Source organism: Talpa occidentalis, unplaced genomic scaffold, assembly GCF_014898055.3.
Source record: "Talpa occidentalis isolate TD23 unplaced genomic scaffold, MPIMG_talOcc4v2.1 talOcc4.2, whole genome shotgun sequence".
NCBI lineage: Eukaryota > Metazoa > Chordata > Mammalia > Eulipotyphla > Talpidae > Talpa > Talpa occidentalis.
Genome location: NW_023602073.1, coordinates 45942116 through 45961040, shown reverse-complemented (window position 1 = coordinate 45961040; position 18925 = coordinate 45942116). Strand labels below are relative to the sequence as shown.

Below are 18925 nucleotides of genomic sequence, written 5' to 3'. Positions count from 1 at the left end.
ACTTACAAACTGGCCATAAATCTAAGGCATTCAGCAGGGGACGGGGAAAGAGGGTGAAAATGGGAAGCAAGAGCACAGGGGACTGTGATGATAGATCACAGTGGTGAAAAACTATGGGGACTAAGCCTGAGAGGAGAATCAAACACTGCACAAAAACTAACAGTGTAAGAAAATAAGTAAATATTTAATCTTTTTTTTTTTAAAGAAATGCAAGGAGTCAGTCTGAGACAGATCACCAGCCTCTACAGATTCTTGCATTGGGGAGGGCGCCCTGGCCAGGTAGTAGGTTTGTTAGGCCTTGAAGTCCTCTGGCTCCAGGCTTATGTCCAGATACGATGATTCTGCCCAGCTGGGAGGCCTGGGTCTGCCACCTATGGGGCCCTGGGAACTCCTCCCCTGACCCTTAACCCCTAGGTCAATATTGAAGATCAAAAAGTTGATTTGGGTCCAGGATCACCAGACCTTTAACTTAAGAGTCAGGAGTGCAGGGAGTGAGGCCTGAGGGACCCAGAGGGCATCTCTTGGCCCAGGAAGAGGATGAAGAGAGAGGACACCAGGTTCTGGCTCCAAGGTATGGAGAAGGGGGAAGGGGCCACTTTCCAGGCTCCAAAAGGTGGGTGGTCTCACCCTGGGCACCTTAGGTATGGGGTGTGGACACCTGCCCTGGAGCGTGAGGATGGGGAGACACAATCCCTTTTAGGGAGAAGTGAGTCAGCAGTCACTGGCCCTTCTCCTGGCTGATCCCCATGTGGCCACCTCAGACTCCATCTCCTCCCACCCCTGCCCTCTGTGCTCCCGAACATGGAGACCAAGGCCTGGGCCACTGCTGCTGGTGCAAGGGCTCCTGGTGCCTGAGACGGTGTCCAGGGCCTGAAGGCTGTGAGCTGAGATGGACTCAGACTGGGCTGTGAGGTCCCAGCACAGGGAGGGGCTGTCCCCAGCAGGCAACACAGGCCTTGGGCTCCCCCTCTCTGGGCTCCTTGATTCTCCCTGTCACCCCAGCATAAGGGCACTTTGCTCTGCAAGAGGGAGCACTAAATTACCCTCTTTATCTTCTTTTCCCTTTCTTCCCTGTGTGTTTGAATTTTACCATCTGTCTATGCATAGCGAAGGTCTTACACTAAAGTAAAGTTTCCCAGCTGATCACAAAGCAGCCTCTGTGTGGTCACAGCCCAACTGACAGCAGAGACTCTCCCAGCCCCAGCCAGAGCCCCTGGGCTCTCCCCACACAGACCAGCCCTCCCACCCAGGTGCCCACTAAGCTGACCCTTCCCTGTCTCCTCCCCCTCCACTACTGTCGGCCTCCCTCCCCTAAAGCCCCTATTTCCTCTCTCTCCTCACTCCTCAAGGAGCCTCCCCCTCTTCCTGGCCCATGACCCTGGGGGTCTCTCCTCCTGGCCCTCTTCCAGCCCTAGGGATGGAGGGATTAGTGCTGATTCCCTGGAGGAGGAGCCTTCATTCCTGGAGTCAGCAGCTGGAACAAGTGACAGGGACTCTGGGTCAAGGTGACATCCCAGGAGACTGAGGGCACCTGGTATGTTTGTGGGGCCCACCCTGGTCTTTAGAGCCAGCTGTTATGGCCTGGGGATCTGCACCTGCCTGAACCAAAGTCTGTGGTGATTAGCTGACAGGGACCATCACCTCAGAGTGTATTAGGAAACAAGTCAGATGCAGAACCTGAAGTTGTATGGGGCTCCCCCTTATGTGCACAGCCCTGTCCTTCTGGGAGACCCTGAGAACCTGGGAGATCACAGGGTTCTCGCCCTCTGTCCTCAGCCCCGTGGCCACACGGGGGCGCTGCGGCGCTGTCCTAGTCTGGCAGCCAGGGGAGAGGCTGGGTGTGTGTGACTCAAGGCTGAGAGGGTGAGCTGGGGCTGAGCATCACTGGGGGAGGGGGTGAGATGCCCCTTGAGCAGCCTTGGCTCCAGGCTGGGGTGGAGGGAGTGGGGAAGAGGAGAGGAGGCTCTGGAGCTGCCCTGGGTCTGAGGCGCCATCTTCTCTCCCCACAGCCTCTCTCTGCAGCCCCTTGATGACCACACCCTGGAGACTGCAAAGCAGATGATTTTCTCTTCCACTCCCTGTTCCTTTCCTGAGGGCTACATTCTAATGTTTTTATTTTAAAATAATATATTTTGTAATAAATTTGTATTTGGTAATAAATAAAATTTGGTACAAGATCCCTGTATATCCCACACCCTTTTCCCTGTTAACATGGATATCTCTATCTTATCTGTACAACTAATGGGACAATAGTCACATGTTATGAATAATCCCCATACCTGATTTAGGTGTCATTAGTATTTCTTTTTGCTGTCCCAGGCTCCCATCCTGATGTCACATTAAGTCCCAGTCATGTCTCCTGAGGCCCCTTGGCTGAGTCAGTCTCTCATACTCTCCTTGGTTTTGATGATCTTGGCATTTAGGGGAGCATTGCTCAGGTGTGTTGTAGAAGGGCCCTCAGTGTGAGCTTGGCTGACTGGGGTGATGGGGTTGGGGAAAAAACAGAAGCATGAAGGGCCCTTCTCAGCACAGCACCCTGGAGAGTCACCTGCACTTGATTCTCACTGATGATGTCACCTTCCCCCATTGGTTGAGGTCGGGTCTCCACTTCCTCCCTGGGAAGTTCTTTCTTTCCTGGGTGGCTTTCCACACAGCAGTGGTTGGAAGGAGTCACCATGTGGAGGCCACACTTAAGGGGTGCTCTACTATAAACACTTGTGTGTGTTCTAGAGTATTTATGAATCCTCTGTGTGTGCGTAAATAAGAAATATTAGTAATTATCAAAATCATTTATTATTAAAAATAAATTGTACAACAAACCCTGACACTATCAAACACTTGGCAGATCCCCCTCAGTCACGTGTTCTCAGGCTCTGACCCTCTACTCCAGGACACGCCATCTTGTCACTGAATGATTCTGCCTTAGAATTTCTACCTGACCAAGGTGGGCTTGGTGGATGGACACCCCTTCCCACTGAAAGAGCTAAAAATGTGAGATATGTGTGAGATACAAAATAATTTTCTTAAAAGCGTTAGAACTTACAACATAGTAATAAACACCCAGAAGAGAAGGGTGAGACCCTGCATGGGCCCCACAGAGAACAGCATCCTGAGGATGGGAGGAGGGAGTGTGAGGGCCCTGCCCAGAGCAGACAAGAAGCCCAGCTCTCAGCTCTGCGCTGAACCTGATGACCAACAACCATCGTCTCTTTCAAAATTTAGGAAGACCTGGTATAGTCTGCCTATGATACATGTGTGCATATACATACATAGATATAGTAAAGTCCTTAGGATATAGTCTGTGTTCACGATAAAAAATATAAAATGTTGCAAACAAAGCATTTTCAGACCAGGAGGGAGTAAAAAACACTGTTAGCTGTTGCTCACAATGAGAAACAGAAAAGCACTGAAATGAGGCCTCAAGTGTGGAGATGACTCATCATTGTCAACCTTCCCCAGGCAGGGCCAGCACCTGAGCCCAGAGGAGAAGGGCTGCACAGGAGGGAGCAGGAGGGAGGGAGTATGGATGTGGACAGAGTCCACTCTGTCCAGTATGAAGAGCTGTGGGGTCCTGGCCAGGGAGGCTCAGGAAAGCAGGGAGCATCTCCTCAAGCATGACAGAAAGAATCTGGACACAAAGTAAACCCAGTTTCTGATGACATAGAGCACATATAAGTCACTTCTGCCACAATCCAAAGTGCTATGTCCCAAGGAAACTAATTTGTGTGAGGTGAATTAGAGGTGTGGGAGGAGGGCACTACCATCTTTACCAGAAAACATGAATGACAAAAACTATCATTCTTTAGATTTGATTAACCTGTACATACTTTCTAGACAATGAATGTGAGCTGTCCCTTTAAGAAAACCAACTGAGGGCTTCCCTGGTGGTGCTGTTGGTTGAGCACCTCACTGTGAAGCTGTCTGAAGCCTCTGTAGTGCAGGTCAATCCCACCTGGCCAGTGAGAATTCCACAGGGTGAAGCAGACCTCTCCGGTCTTGCTTGCTGCTCCCCTTAGCAGTGTATTTCAGTCAGTCTGCCTGTTCTGTTCCCTGCTCTGTCTCTGGTGAATCCTCTCACCCTCCTGCAAATTTGGCCTGTACCCTGATTCTTGCATAAATAAATAAACCTTAAAAAAAATTAAAAAAAAAAAGAAAAACTGACAGTTGATAAATGATAGTAATTAACTGCCTTGATAAAGGACAAGCTCCAAGTAAAAACCAGGTAGTGAAAATTGTGTCTCATTGCTGTAAACTTGACAACTTCCTCTTACTTCTCTTTGAGGATCTTTGGAATGGAAAACATGTACGATTTTCAAAATTTGATTCTTGAATAGTTAACATAAAGATCATATAACCTGATTAAAAAATGCTTAGCTTTTTAAAATCATGTATTAATTCAAGATTAATAATCAGTAGAGGCCTATGGAATTAATGTAAGAGAACAGAAAACATTCAGTGATACTGTTCTACCACTCACTTTGCAAATACCATTTAAAAAGCCACCACTTGTATAGTTTCAATTTATTGCAGAAGTGGAACAAAATTGAATAGTCACAATTATCTGAAAGTTACTTAAAATGCTCTTTTCACATATTTCAGATAGACTGTATCTTTTTTCATTGGCCCACCAAAACAAAGAGTAAATGCAGGAGAGAATATGACAATCCAACATTCCTCCAGTGAGACAGAGAGGAAAAATAATTGCAAAAATAGAAGCTCTGAAAGATCCACTCATGACACTGATTATTTTCATTAGAGCTGGAGACTAGGAACGCGAAGTCCAATGCACAGATGTTCCCAGGGAACCTGCGCGCCCTGCGCAGCTGCTACAACCAGAGCAAGGCCCGGCAGCTCAGGACCCCCATCCCCGCGGACAGGCAGGGAACCCCAGACCGCGGGTCCAAGTGTCACCCCTCGACCCAGGACTAGCCCGCGGGACGTTACCCCGTGAGATTTCCATTTCAGTTTAGGTTTATTCCCGGCTGGAGGGCGGGCTGGCGGGGTGACCCCGGGCTGGGGACAGGCTCTCACATGCTCCAGGGGATGTACGGCTGCGACCTGGGGCCCAACGGGCGCCTCCTCCGCGGGTACCATCAGTTCCCCTACAACGGCGCCGATTACCTGGCCCTGAACGGGGACCTGCGCTCCTGGACCAGGGCGGACACCGCCGCTCAGATCTCCTGGCGCAAGTGGGAGGCGCCTGAGGCGCAGAGCAGGAGAGGAACCACCTGGAGGGCAGGTGCGTGCAGTGGCTGCGCAGACACCTGGAGATCTGGAAGGAGACGCTGCAGCGCTCAGGTAAGAGGGGCCTTGAGGTCTCCCAACCTCCCTCAGGCCAGCACTGCAGGGAGGGTGGAGTCAGGGTCACAGCAGCGCCCCCTCTTTGGTCAGGGGAGGAGGAGCCCCCTGGGTTTCCTGACTTCCCAGAGGACCCCACTTCTCCTCAGAACAGTTAAGGAATCCAGTCTCTCCTGAGCCTGAGGGGAGACCAGCCCTCGCATCACCCTTCACCCAATCCTTTTGACCCGGCAGCCCTCTTGGGAACCATCAGTTTCTCCCTCAGTGTCTTTTTACTGGTCAGAGGACATTTTTCTGATCTGACTCTGCTTTTCTGAGTCCCCAGGTCAGGAGCAAAAGCCTGTGCTCTCCTCCCTAGAGAACTGTGTCCTCCTACACAAAGTTGTCTCCCTAATTCTAGACATTCTAAGGAATAAGTATTATCCCAGACTCCCCACACCAGGCTGGTTTCTAGATTTTGTGCTTCCTCTTTCCAAACCCACTGCCCTGTCCATTCTGAGGATGGTCACAGGAGGGTTTTTTAGGGGTATGACACAAAAACACAAAGTGTGAAAATTCTCAGCCTTCTCCTCAGATCCCCCAAAGACACATGTGACCCACCACCCCACCTCTGAGCATGAGGTCACCCTGAGGTGCTGGACCCTGGGCTTCTACCCTGCAAACATCACCCTGACCTGGCAGCAAGATGGGGAGGACCTGACCCAGGACAGAGAGCTGGTGGAGACCAGGCCTGGGGGGAACAGAAACTTCCAAAATTGGGTGGCTGTGGAGGTACATTCTGGAGAGGAGCAGAGATACATGTGCCATGTGCAGCATGAGGGGCTGCTGGAGCCCGAGTCCTGACTTGAGGTAAGGAGGGAACATGGGCACAGAGCTTCTCAGGGGCATCAGGAGCCCTTCTGGAGACCTTCAGAAGGTCAGGATAAGGCCTGGGGCTCAGGGTCTCCCCTTCCAGTCCCTTCCAGTGCCCCCTCCTCAACCCACCGCCCCTACTGACTCCACCGACCCCACTGTGGACATCATTACTGGCCTGGTTCTCCTTGGAGCTGTGCTCACTGGAGCTGCAGTGGCTGCAGCTGTGATGTGGAGGAAGAAACACTGTCGAAAGCCAGCTCCGGCAAAATGTCGTGTCAGGGGTTCCTGAAAAGATGAGATGGCCTCGAAATGGAGAGCTGAGGGGAGGGAGGAAATGAAGTAGATGAGGTAGTGAGGAGACCCTGACATTTGATGAGGTGCAAGTATCTCCTGCTGAGGGTCTCAGCAGGCCTTTATACAGCACAGCAGACAGTGAGATTACATCAACATAAGCAATGAAGCGAAAGAAAATCATTACATATTTTCTCATGGGCATATGGAGACCCTCTTGGTCTCATACCAAAAAGGGCACTTCTTAGATCACCTTAAGAAAATCATCAGGACAATTAGTTTTCTTGGTGCAACTCATTTTCCCAGCATGATCAATTACCTAAGACAGCACAATATTCGGTAACAATTAATCATCCTTTCAAGCTTCCTTATACCGGAGTGGGCGTGGAAGTCCTATCCTATATTCTGTTACTTAAATCAACCTATCTCCCTAGCACACAAATAATCTAGCTAATTTATCAATTAATTCAAAGTGGCCTAAAGTAACTCATCGAATCTATTTTAATTCTACAGAAGTCTAACTCTTAACTAGAAATATCTAACCTCCACACAACCTGCGAACTATTGACCTTTTGCATACAGCAGTAAATGTACTGCTGCCGCAAACACCTACCCCCGGGGTTAAGCTATGGTTTCCAAGCACAGCTGGTATAGGGCAGCTTGTTCTCCATAGTTCTCAGGGCCAAAACATTTCTTTCCTAACTATACCTTTAGCAATTTTTACTTTCTTTTGTAATAATTCAAGCGTAAGAACAACAGGCCAATTAACGCTTTGGTACGAATTAGGTTTTCACAAGCCAATTTATAACTAACTTAATTTTGCATTAACCAAGAACAAACAGAAGAGTATTAGTAGGCATTGCTCTGGAAACTCCCTTATTCAGATCTTCTGGAAAGTGCAGAAACTCCCCTCTTTCAGGAGTCTCCCCCAATGCCCAGGCCTTGTCAAGAGACAGCATGGGTAGTGCAGCCTAGAGCAAAACACTCAGGTAGGGGAGTGGTGGTGGGGGAATGGATCTTGTCTGCTGGGGGGCTTTCAGGCCACAGGTAGCACTTGCCTTACCTGGTAATGGGAAGTACCATCCACACATTTGAGTTGCCCAGTCTGGAACTGATTGCTAACTCTCTTTTGTAAAGCATTTTTGAAAATGAATCACATTGTTCACCTTGATAATTCTGGTGCTAGGGACCTGATTCCAGCAAATGGCAGAGGGGAAGGTCCCTGCTGAGGGCAGACCACAGCAGGCAGTTGGTCCAGTGCCCTCTTATCTCCCTTCTTCATATTTCCTGGTCTTGCCCTAAGTGTCCAGTCACAGTTCTGGAAACTTCCCTGTGGTCCAGACTTGGAGATTCCTTTATGACGTCATAGCCTGACTCCTCCCTGGTCTCGTATGCTTCTTCCATAGGAGGACAAGGAGGAAGATACTGTCAGGCTGCAGGTAAGTGTGGATCAGGGGTTTGATTCCTGAGCCCCTGGGGACAGTGTAGATGGAGCCTATGGGATGGGGGAGTCACCCATCAGTCCCATCTGTGGCCTCATCTCTGTGACTCTGGCCAGGTTCTGTTTTGTTCTCCCCCAGGCAGCGACAGCGCCCAGAGCTCTGATGTGTCTCTCAGCCCCTAAAGGTGAGACCCTGGAGGCCTGCAGTGGGAGGGGCTGGGGTGCTGCAGACAGGACAGCTGATGAAGTTCTCTGCCATTGATGAAGACTTGGAGTCTAAATGAATTTGCAGCAGGGGAGGCTGGGGAGAGCCATTGAGAGCATCTCTGCCTTTCACTCGCCCAGCCCAAGCTTTTATTGAAGATATGAACAAAGGAACAAGAAAATAGCATGCAATTGCATTTGCGCTTATACAGATGAATAAATTATTGCTGGAACAAGCTTTCCTGGTTAGTGGGGAACTTGCACACACGCTAGCATGTCCTCAGAGAACTCCTGTACCCAAGAGTCAATTCTGGGAAGTTCTCTTTGCAGCACTTCTAATGTTCTGGTACTCCCTATGCAGAGTAAACAGATGTTCTCCAAAAACCCCAGCTCCCTTTAGAGGAGCAGTCTCCCAACACTGGGGCAGAGAGGACGGGACCAGGTTATGGGGAAGCTGTGAGGGGGACATTCTGAGGATGCGGTTGACTATGGAGAATGTCAACACTTACGTGTTACTTGTGATCCTTTTCCTTCACAGTGTGAGCCAGCTGCCTGGTGGGGGCTGAGTGATGCAGGATTTCTTCTCATCCGCACTTTGTGACTTTAAGATCTTCTGGTTTCGTTTGCTGCAAAGGGCATCTGAATGTGTCTCTGTTCTTATGAGATAATGTGAGGAGGTGGGGAGACTGGCCCAGCCCTGCCCACCAGACCCCTCCGCACACTGACCTGTGTCTCTCCGTAAAATAGCTTAGTCTGTGTCTACCCTGTCTTTGTGTTTTGCTCAAGAATAGTAACTACTTCCCTCTTGAAATAATAAATGAGTTCTGAAATTAGTTTTTGGGAGCTTGCCTGATCGATTTGGGGGATAATAAAAATGATTCCTAAAATTTGAGATGAAATAAATGGGAATCCTGGGCCTCCCCGGTGGCGCAGTGGTTGAGCGCTGGGTTGCGAAGCTGCCCGCAGCCTCTGCAGTGCCGGTTCGATCCCCGGCTGCTCCCCGGCCACCGGAGGAGGGTCCCACATGGCGCGCAGACCTCTCCTGCCGCCCGCTGCTCCCCTCAGCAGTGTACTTCGGTCCTTCTGCCTGCTCTGCTCCCCGCTCTGGCTCTGGTGAATTCTCTCACCCTCCCGCACTTCTGACTGTACCCAGTGCTTGCATAAATAAAAATAAATAAATCTTAAAAAAAAAAAAAGAAAGAAATGGGAAACCTTCCAGAATTACGTATTTGCTGTCCTGAGCCTGTGCAGGTGGGGCAGGAGATGCTGTAAGGAGCCGAGGGGGACGGGGCCTGTGTCCAATCGGGGCTCAGTGTGTCATGGGCTTAAACTGGTCACTCGTCAGAGGTCGTGTCTCTGCTCCTTTGTCCTTGTCCTTTAGTAGCACCTGTCCCAGCAGGGCCTGTGATCACAGGGACTCAGACCCCACCTGGCCTTGTGCTGTCATGTCTGGGCCGGGAGTGCTTGTGGGGCTGGGTCCGCCCAGGCTTAGCTCAGGGTCTAGCCTTTCTATGGATTCCTATTTGCTACTTTGGCTTTGTTTGTTTGTTTGTTTTTGATTTGTGTCTATTCTTTTTTTTTTAAAGATTTATTTATTTATTTATACGTGCACTGGGTAGAGTCAGAAGTGCAGGAGGGTGAGAGAATTCACCAGAGCCAGAGTGGGGAGCAGAACAGGCAGACTGACGAAGTACACTACTGAGGGCAGCAGCAGGCGAGACAGGAGAGGTCTACCACGCCATGTGGGTATCTCCCTGGCCAGCCAGGAATCAAACCTGTGCTGCAGAGGCAACAGACAGTTTCAAAGCTCTCTTTTCAACCCGCTGCACCACCAGAAAGGCCCAGAAATGATAAATTTCTAACTACTTCTGAGCAAATGGCCTGGCTCACTGGAGGGTTATGGTGGGAATGGGGTGTTATTTATTTTGCTATATAAATTCTTGAGTATAAAATTTTCTTCTGTGCTCATGAAATAATACTTTTAAGATTAAATCCTACTACAATCTCTTCAACTATATAACACTTCACAGATAATGTCTTAATCACATGCTAAGCCCAGAGCAGCATGTCTGTCATATGATGAACCTGCTCATCATCATCTTTCATGGCCTATGGCTGCACATTTGGGTCACCCTTGGTGGTGTCCATGCTGCGGATTTTAGACAAGTGTACAATGATGTGGATACCATATTGTGTTGTACACAGTAGACTCACTGCCCTCGATATCGTCTGTGCTCCATGGAAACAGAAGCAAAGAGAGACCAGTGGAGCCACATCAAACTGCAAGCTCCTGCCCAGCGAAGGAACTGTCATTACATGTAAAGAAACCCTATGGGGGAGAGACATCTTGCATGTCATACATTCAAGATGTATGAATAATACATATAACTCAACACCCAGAAAACAGCCCTATCAAAAATGGGGAGAGGAGCTAAGTGGACACTTCTCCAAAGAAGATACAGATTGCCACAGGCACACGGAAAATGCTCCCTTCACACGTCATCAGGGTATACAGATCAGAACCACAATGAGACAGCATCTCCCACCTGTGAGGGGCTCATATTAACAAGACCAGAGACAACAAGTTTTGGCAAGGTGTTGGGGGAAAGGAACCTTCACGGTATGGCATTTCCTCAAAATATTAAACATAGATCTGCCAGAGGACCCAGCATCCACTCCTTGGGGTTTATCCAAAAAATTCAAAACTCATGTCAAGGGCTATGTGCACTCTTGTGTTCATTGCAACAATATTTACAATAGCCAAATTATGGAAACAATCTATGTGCATAAAATAGATGATGAGAACTCTTGTGGCAGGTCCATGAAATCTTGAATTTACAACAACATGGATGGAAATAGGTAAAAGTGTGCTAAGTGACATAAATCAGGAGAGCCACAAATACCAGATGACATGACTCATATGTGCAATATACAGAAACCAGCAAAGGAACAGAGAAATCCTAATCAAGACCATGGAGTCTGGCTGCAGAGTGGAGGCTCCCAGAGGGGCTTGAGTGTGGGGGCAAAAGGAGTAAGAAGGTCCAGAGGAATATAGTGGAGGACTCTGGGTGCATTGGAAGTGGGGGTTGAGAGAACCTGTATCTAAGAATGTGATTCTCTGATTTTGAGTCATATGCAGTGTGTAAACGTGTGTTACTGCAAAAAATACAGTTAAAAAAAAAACTATTTTAAACCAAGAGAAAAAAAAATAACTTCTCTCCTCCATCCATCACTGACCTCAGGACTTTGCCTTCGCCTCTTCACTGTCATGCCGGGTGAGGGGCTGGTTTCCCACAAGGTCAGAGGCAGGAGGTGCAGGGACTCCTGGGGCTGCTCAGATTCCGCTGAGTAGAGACACTGCAGAGAGGGCGGCTCTGAGGGGACCAGAGACAGAGGGTCAGAGTAACCCCAGTACTGAGTGAGGATCTGGTTCCCAAGGAGAGGGAAGCGTGCGTGTGTGTGTGTGTGTGTGTGTGTGTGTGTGTGACAGGAGAGACAGGCACACAATATAAGGCAATGGGAGGACAATTGCACATCAAGCTCGAGCATAAATTAATTCCAGTCCCACAGAGTGAAGAGTGTCAGGCAACACCCCAGCAAGTACAGTTCCGTGGAGCAGCAGGTTTGGAGCAGGACTTGAGGCAGCAGAGGATCTGGAGACAGGACGGTGTTGGGACTATTCCCATGGTTAGATGTAAGGATCCTGGATGGGGCCCTGCTGGGCTGTGGGGGCAGCTCCCCCTGACAGCTCCCTCTCTCCTCCTCTAATGCCCACTCCAGGCTCATCTCCTTTGGAGTCAGGGAGCTCCAGCCTGGCAGACCCTCTGTTTCCCAGGGGGTCACTGCCTCCATGGGCTGCAGCTACTTTCTCTCTAGACCAGAGCTGGAGGGAGTCCCACAGCGGGAGGGAGGAGTTTGTGCCCTGCTGGCCTGGCCCAAGGGCAGGATTAGCCCAGGTCACCCCAGTTCCTGAGCTGAGACTTTGTCTACAGTCCAGGAAGGGAGGAGAGGATAACCCTCCCTGTGCAGCAGGGAGAGGATCTCAGATAAACCCAGGCTGGTTCTCCCCTCCATCCCTCCCTTCCTCACCGCTGTGCTCAGGATGACTGTCCTGGTCTCCACTGGACGAGGATGCAGAATAAGAGTGTTGTTACCACATGAGCCACCAGGATTGGAGGTAAGTGTTTTCTGTTTTACTGTAATAGTTCTATTATCTTTTGTGGTTATGATTATGTGAAATAGAGAACTGTGGGAGAGGGAGAAAATGTTAACCCAAGCAAACAATAAAAGCAGGACAAAAAGGCAAAAATGAAACAAAATTAATATTTTACCTCAGCCCCCTAACCCCCTGCTGTGGCGCTGCAGTGACGAAGGGTTTCAGAGCTAAGGGGGCTGAGGCCTCAGTGTGGTCACAGCCCCTGGAAACATCCAGAGTGAGGGTTGGGTCCTCTTAGTGATGGGCGCCCACTACCTGCCCAGACAGCCATATGTGATTAAGTTGAATTTAAAAATTCCTCCTGATGTTGCTCTTGTGATGGAGGGAGATGAGGGGAGAGAGGAGGTGATGACAGGCTGGGACCGAGACTGCTGCAGAAGTGACCAGGTTCTGACCTCTGGGTTCAAACAGAGTAAATACAAATTTTCACATAATAGCCCTTGAAATACCTGAAATCTTTGTTCTTGAAGAGGGTAAATGCCACCAACAGACATTGTTTTCAGTATGTGTTTGATGGAAATGTCCTAACCAGTCATAACCAGAAACAAGAGTCCTCTGAGCTGCTTTTTGTTAATTAATTTCTTAACTCAAATGACCTGTATTTGGGGTGCCACCCTCCAGGCACTGGGGCACAGAGTGAGCAGTCCGGGGACTCTGTGTGTCTGTAACTCAGGGTCCAGCTGGAGACAGACCTGGGGAGCAAAGAGCAAGGGGACCCTGACCTGGGAGGAGCTGGGCCTCCTCCCTGAGAAGGTGAGAGGTGACCTGAGCCCCAGGGGGAGCAGGAGGTGACAGGGAGGTGAGTCACCCTGAGGAGACAGGGTAAGGGTCCTGGGTGTTGGGTGCGGGCGGGTCCAGGGCTGGCACGCGCAGGAGCTGGAGCTGCTGCAGCAGGTGCTGAGTGGCGTGGGCCTCTCCCTGGGCCTGGACTCCAGCCTGTCCCCCCAGCACACGGGTGGGACCCACACAGGGACTCCCCCCCAGAGCCTCAGTTTCCTCACCTGTGTGTGGTGAGGTTAGGGACCTGGTGAGGGTGGGGAGCTGATGCCTGTGAGTCTCAGCTCAGGGCCTGGCACATCGTGGACACTCAGGCCCTGTCTGCTCTCCTGGCTGCAGGGAAAGGGGTTGGGGGAGAAAGTGGAGGTGATGCCAGGCCCTGTGAGCCCTCCCTGCCGGGTGTGGGGAGCAGAGAAGGCAGGTGAGGGTCCATGTTGAGAAAGGAGTGGGGCACCTTAGGGAGCAGAGACTGGAGAGGGTGAGAGTGTGCGGGGCAGGGAGGAGGCTTCTATGGCATGACCAGTGCAGGTGTGGTCACCTCCACTCTGAGTCTCTCCTTTTCTGTTCGTTTGTTCCCCTTCCTCACCTACCTTGTGGGACAGGCATGACCTCAGGGCCACAACTGGACCCTCCTGGCAGAGGGGACCTACAGCATCTGCCTGGAGATAGGGGCCCCGGGGAGCACCTCCTGTGGCCACAGCTTCTGCCAGGCCTGTCACAGCCGAGTCACTCTCAGACCCACCGAGGAGTCATGTGCTGTCCATGCTGCCAGGAGCCACCCAAGAGGGAACAGCAGCCCCAGTGGGTTTGTCCTATAGGGGCAGATTGTCCTCTGGGGGCAGAATTGGCCAGTAGTCATTTTCCAGTAGCTACATAAATGAGGATCCCTGCAACCTTGTGCAATCAGTGGGGTGTGACTGACTTTGCTGAGGCCACTTCAGTAGCAAGGTTTGACACAAGCCACGGGGAGAGAGGCTCATGGTGTGCCAAGCCCCAAGCTCAACGTGCAGCCTGTGGGCATCCCTGAGCTCTGGCAGCGTTGTCCTGGGCTATACTGTGGCAGGTGGTAGACCGGCCTTGTGGGCTGTGATAGAGGGGTGCCTGCTCTGGGTGCTCAGGTGAGCATCTGGCCCTGCTGAAGCCCACTCCCATTGTGATTCCTGCTGCCATGGGGAGAGGGGACCTTACTGTGGGCAGCCTGTGGGCCTGTCAGATGGGCTCTGAGTGACAGCGTCCTGCACTCCAGGGTGAGACTACCTGACCTCAGGCATCTGGACACACTGGCAGGTGTTTCATTTATGAATACAGAGCCAGAAATGTAAATGGACCAATCAGAATCAAGCTCTTTCTCACGGGTGCCATTCAAGGTTTATGAGACCATTCATGGCTTTAAATGGACCAATCCGATTGGAGCTCAACTGGCACCAACCAAACAGCCAACTCACTCTCAGACCCACCCAGGTGCCACGTGCTGTCCATGCGGCCAGGAGCCACGCCAGAGGGAACAGCAGCCCCACTGGGTCCTGGTCAGCTTGTGCTCTGGCCCCAGCTCTGGAATCCAGGGACAAGAATGCAGCACAAGAATGGGGTTTTGTGAGCCGCGTGGAAAAAGCATATTTTTCTATTTCTGGAGGACTAGGAGGGTGTGGTTTAGAACGATCTTAACCACTATGGTCACCCAGTGCTGCAGAAGGGTCTTATAAGGTAAAATCTATTACCTTATAAGGTAAAGTCTATTACCTAATGTCATTCTGCATTTGTGACAAATCTTTGGTAACTTGCTCCATTATGGATTAACCCATACCATTCTAGAAAGATAAAGTTCTGCGTTTTTTTCTCTGCATTTGAAATATTTTATTTTTATTTTTTATATTTATTTTCTTCTGTCGTTGTTAGTTTTTAGACAGTATTTGATTTCTCCCCTCAGGTATAGTTCCCACAGTTCTCCCCCACCTTGGCATCGGTGATCTGTCACCACAGTGCGTTGTGCTCCTCCCTCCCCTGTGTGACTCCTACCCCTCGCCTGCTCTGTTGTATGCATCAGATCTACGTCAGCTTGTGAGGTTTATCTTCTTCTTGACCTTCGTTCATTTCTCTAATTCTCCCTATAAATAAAACCATCTGATATTTATCTTTTTCCTTCTGACTAGTTTCGCTTAGCATAATCCTTCGAGCTCCATCCATGTTGCTGCAAATGATGAAGTTTATCTTTTTTGATCTCTGAGTAGTATCGCATTGTGTCTATACCACATCTTCCTGACCTACTCGTCTGTGCAAATCAAAACCTCAATGAGACACCAATGCACACCTGTGAGAATGGCCCATATTAAAAACAAACAAACAAACAAACAGAAGCAACACATGCTAGTGAGGATGCGGTGGGAATGGAGCCTCTTCCACTGCCAGATTGCAAACTGCTCTGGCCAGTCAGTTCTAGAAATGATACCAGGTCTTCCATCTCCCTCATACTGTTTCCTCAGCTTGTCAGAGAGGAGGGTCTGTTTATCAGAGGCCGCTCACAGGTGCCAGCAGGAGGGTCTCTCAGTTTGGGGACCCTCTGACCCTGGGAGAGGGTATGTAGGGGTCACCAAATTACTGGCCTTTCTTTCCCTCAGGTGGAAGGGGGTGCGGTTTCCAGTCCCATAGCTGTGTCCTCAAGATGCTCACATGACTTATTACCCTTCATGGTACTTGTGATGAAACTGACTAGAGAAGTTATAACACTCAAAATGTGATAAGGTGGCACTATTGAGATAAGAGTCAGGATTCAAACTCAATTTTCCTTCATTTGAGATCATGTTCTTTGTTGCATCATGTTCTATAGCTTTTCACAGTGATCTGACAAAAACAACAGAATCCAGTTGAGGTTATGAGCCTACTGAAAAAAAAAACTTCCCTTAATAGGTTCACTCAATGGCAGAGTCACTCCAGGCAGGTTTCTGTCCCTTCTCCCTCTTTTAAATAAATCTCCCTCCACTGTGACCAACCCCCCATTTCTTCTTCCAGAGACCACGTCCTTTGACTGGGGGCAACACCAGGAAAATCCGGGAGCAGTTTCAGCAGCAGAAACAAGCACTAGGACCCGAGGTGAAGCCCCTGGTGAGCTAAAGCATGTGAATCACACCTGGGCCATAACCTGAGGAGGGGTGTCTCCTCCCCCTGAGTGATGCAAACATGGGAGCTGGTCGGCCCCTCCCTCCCCACTCTGTGGAAGTTCTGGTGCTGTGATCCCCACAGGCCCAGGAGAGGAGTCTCCTGAGACCGAAGTGTCCCTGAGAGTCATTCTCAGGGTCTACAGGGAGATAACCTGTAGATCTTGAGAAAAAGGCAATGTGACTACCTCTGTGGATTTTAATTATGTATACAAAAACTTTTGTAAGATTAGAGAATGTAAATTTGTCATGTCACTGATGTTCATGTCTACTTGAAATCTTCTTTGATATTCTCCAACCATAAAATGTAAAATTTCCACCTGGTAAAAGAACAAAGAAATACTTGACAACAACTAGGTCTAGGCCATTTCTAAGTATATTAAGTGAGATCAACGTCAAACTAGGAGAATCAATAAAAGAAAACTTAAAGGAGAAAATTGGAGTTTTACGGAGATTATAAATCTACTGAACAAACTACTTCTTCATGTGCCCAAGGAAGTGTGTTGTAATTTACTGGACAATTTTGATGCCAAAAACTGGCCTCTTAACCTCAGCCAACAAAAGGAAACAGAGTTTGAGGAGAAGGAAAGTAGTTTAATTTGTCTATAAACTGAGGTGGGCAGAAGACTCATGTCTGAAATACCACTGTCCTGCTCTTTGGCAGAGGGCAGGGGTATTTATGAAAAGGAGTAAAAAACAGGGGAGGTGGGCAAGGGTCTGCAAAGGGGAGACAGGAAGGGTAGGCATGTCCTCTTGATGCAGGCACATGGAGATCTGGGGGGATTGGCAAAAGTCACTCTGTTTTGTTAACCCTTTGGTGTTTAATTTCCATATTATCATCTGAGGAATGTTCTTTCTTTTTCTTAGAATACAGGAAGACAAACTGTTTAAACAAACAAACAAACAAACTTGTTAAGAGAAAAGAGACACTCACCAAAACAGACATCTACTGATTGGGAGAAAATTTTGCACACAGTACAACAGATAAGGGACTGGTTACAAAGATCTACAAAGAGCACACAGAACGCAACAAAAACAAAGTAAACAATCCAGTCAAAAAATGGGCAGAAGAACTTAAGAGACACTTCTCCAAAGAGGAAATGCAAACAGCCAATAGGTATATGAAAAAATATTCAACATCACTTATAATCAGGGAAATGCAAAATCAAACCACAATGAGATACCATCTTACACTAGTAAGAATGGTACATAATTAAAAAATGAAAACAGGGGCCTCCCTGGTGGCGCAGGCAGTTGAGTGCCGCCGTGTAGCTGTCCGCAGCCTCTGCTGCGTGGGTTCGATCCCGGCCGGCCAGCGAGAATACCACATGGCGAAGTAGACCTCTCCTGTCTCGCCTGCTGCTCCCCTCAGCAGTGTATTTCGTCAGTCTGCCTGTTCTGTTCCCCACTCTGTCTCTGGTGAATCTTCTCACCCTCCTGCATATCTGGACTGTACCCCGCTTCTTGTATAAATAAATAAATCTTAAAAAAAAAATGGAAACAAATGTTGGTGAGGATGTGGGGAAAAGGAACTGTCCTCCACTGCTCATGAGAATGCAAACTGGTCCAACCACTATGGAAAGCTGTGTGGGAGCTCTTCTGCCTACTAAAAATGGAGCTACCATATGACCCAGCAATTCCACTCCTAGGAATCTACCCAAAGGACACTAAAACATTAATCCAAAAGGATACCTGCACCCTTATGTATATTGCAGCACTATTTACAATAGGTAAGCTATGGAAAAAACCCAAATGCTCCAAAACAGATGACTGGATCAAGGAGATCTGGTACATATACATAATGGAATACTATTAGCAATCAAAAAGATAAACTCATGCCAATTGCAGGTACATGAATGGAGCTGGAAGGGATTATGCTCAGGAAATAAGTCAGAAGGAAAAAGAAAAATATCAGATGGTTTCACTTACAGGAGGAATATAGGGGAACCAAATAAGGGATCAGGCAAAAAAACAATAATAATTTAAGAAAACAACAAAATTAGGCAACCATATATCAGAGACATTCTGCCAGGGAGGGCAGGGAAAAGGGATCAAAACAGGGGAGAGAGGAGCACAGGGGACTATGGTAATGGCTCACAGGGGAATTGCTGGTGGGAATTTTATGGGCAATACACAATGGTGTAAAAGATATAAATAAAAAAACAAATTAATAAAAAAGATTAATTATAAAAAAAAAGGCACAGGGATGCTTCTCTGGAGGGGCAGGAAAAGAGACTGTCACTGTATCACCTTCTGTGGGTCAGGCCTGTTGAGACATAATTTCACATCTTCCCAACAATAATCCATCAGGCACCTTCTATCCTTGATAAAGAAAATGATGCTCAAAGAAACACCCTATGTTCCCCTCCCACTGCCTGGAGTCTGCTGAGCCAGAAGCCCCCCAGCCCTGGCACCCCCTGGGGTCTCATAGTCTGTGCCCCCACCCCCAAGGGCTGCCTCTCCAACCCCACAGCCCTGAGCCCAGGAGACACGTGGACCAGACAGACCCAGAACAACACTGGCTTCCCCAGGCCTGGGTAGGAGGGACATGCAGGTAGGGGACCCCCATGTTTAGCCCACTGTTCTCTCCCTCCCAGGGGGACCTTCATAAGGTCACAGAGTAGTGGAAAAGGCAGGGCTGCCAGCACCTCTGTGTGAATATTTTGTGGGGGCCAGGCAGAACCCAATACC

At 49.1% G+C, this 18925-nt stretch overlaps 1 protein-coding gene and 2 long non-coding RNA genes across 3 annotated transcripts; all 3 read left to right on the top strand.

Moving 5' to 3' along the window:
- Positions 1 to 4791: 4791 nt before the first annotated feature.
- Positions 4792 to 6141, top strand: LOC119252181 (class I histocompatibility antigen, Gogo-C*0203 alpha chain-like). The gene is given in 4 exon segments (XM_054698124.1): positions 4792 to 4841; positions 5019 to 5200; positions 5203 to 5298; positions 5873 to 6141. Coding segments are annotated over 4 exon segments (597 nt in total).
- A 1591-nt stretch (positions 6142 to 7732) lies between these two features.
- LOC129146435 (uncharacterized) lies at positions 7733 to 8910 on the top strand. Its single transcript, XR_008553173.1, has 3 exons — positions 7733 to 7883; positions 8025 to 8070; positions 8628 to 8910. It is a non-coding gene; the product is annotated as an uncharacterized LOC129146435 (long non-coding RNA).
- A 3120-nt stretch (positions 8911 to 12030) lies between these two features.
- Positions 12031 to 17687, top strand: LOC129146438 (uncharacterized). Its single transcript, XR_008553177.1, has 3 exons — positions 12031 to 12266; positions 16089 to 16181; positions 17102 to 17687. It is a non-coding gene; the product is annotated as an uncharacterized LOC129146438 (long non-coding RNA).
- The last annotated feature ends 1238 nt before the right edge of the window (positions 17688 to 18925 follow it).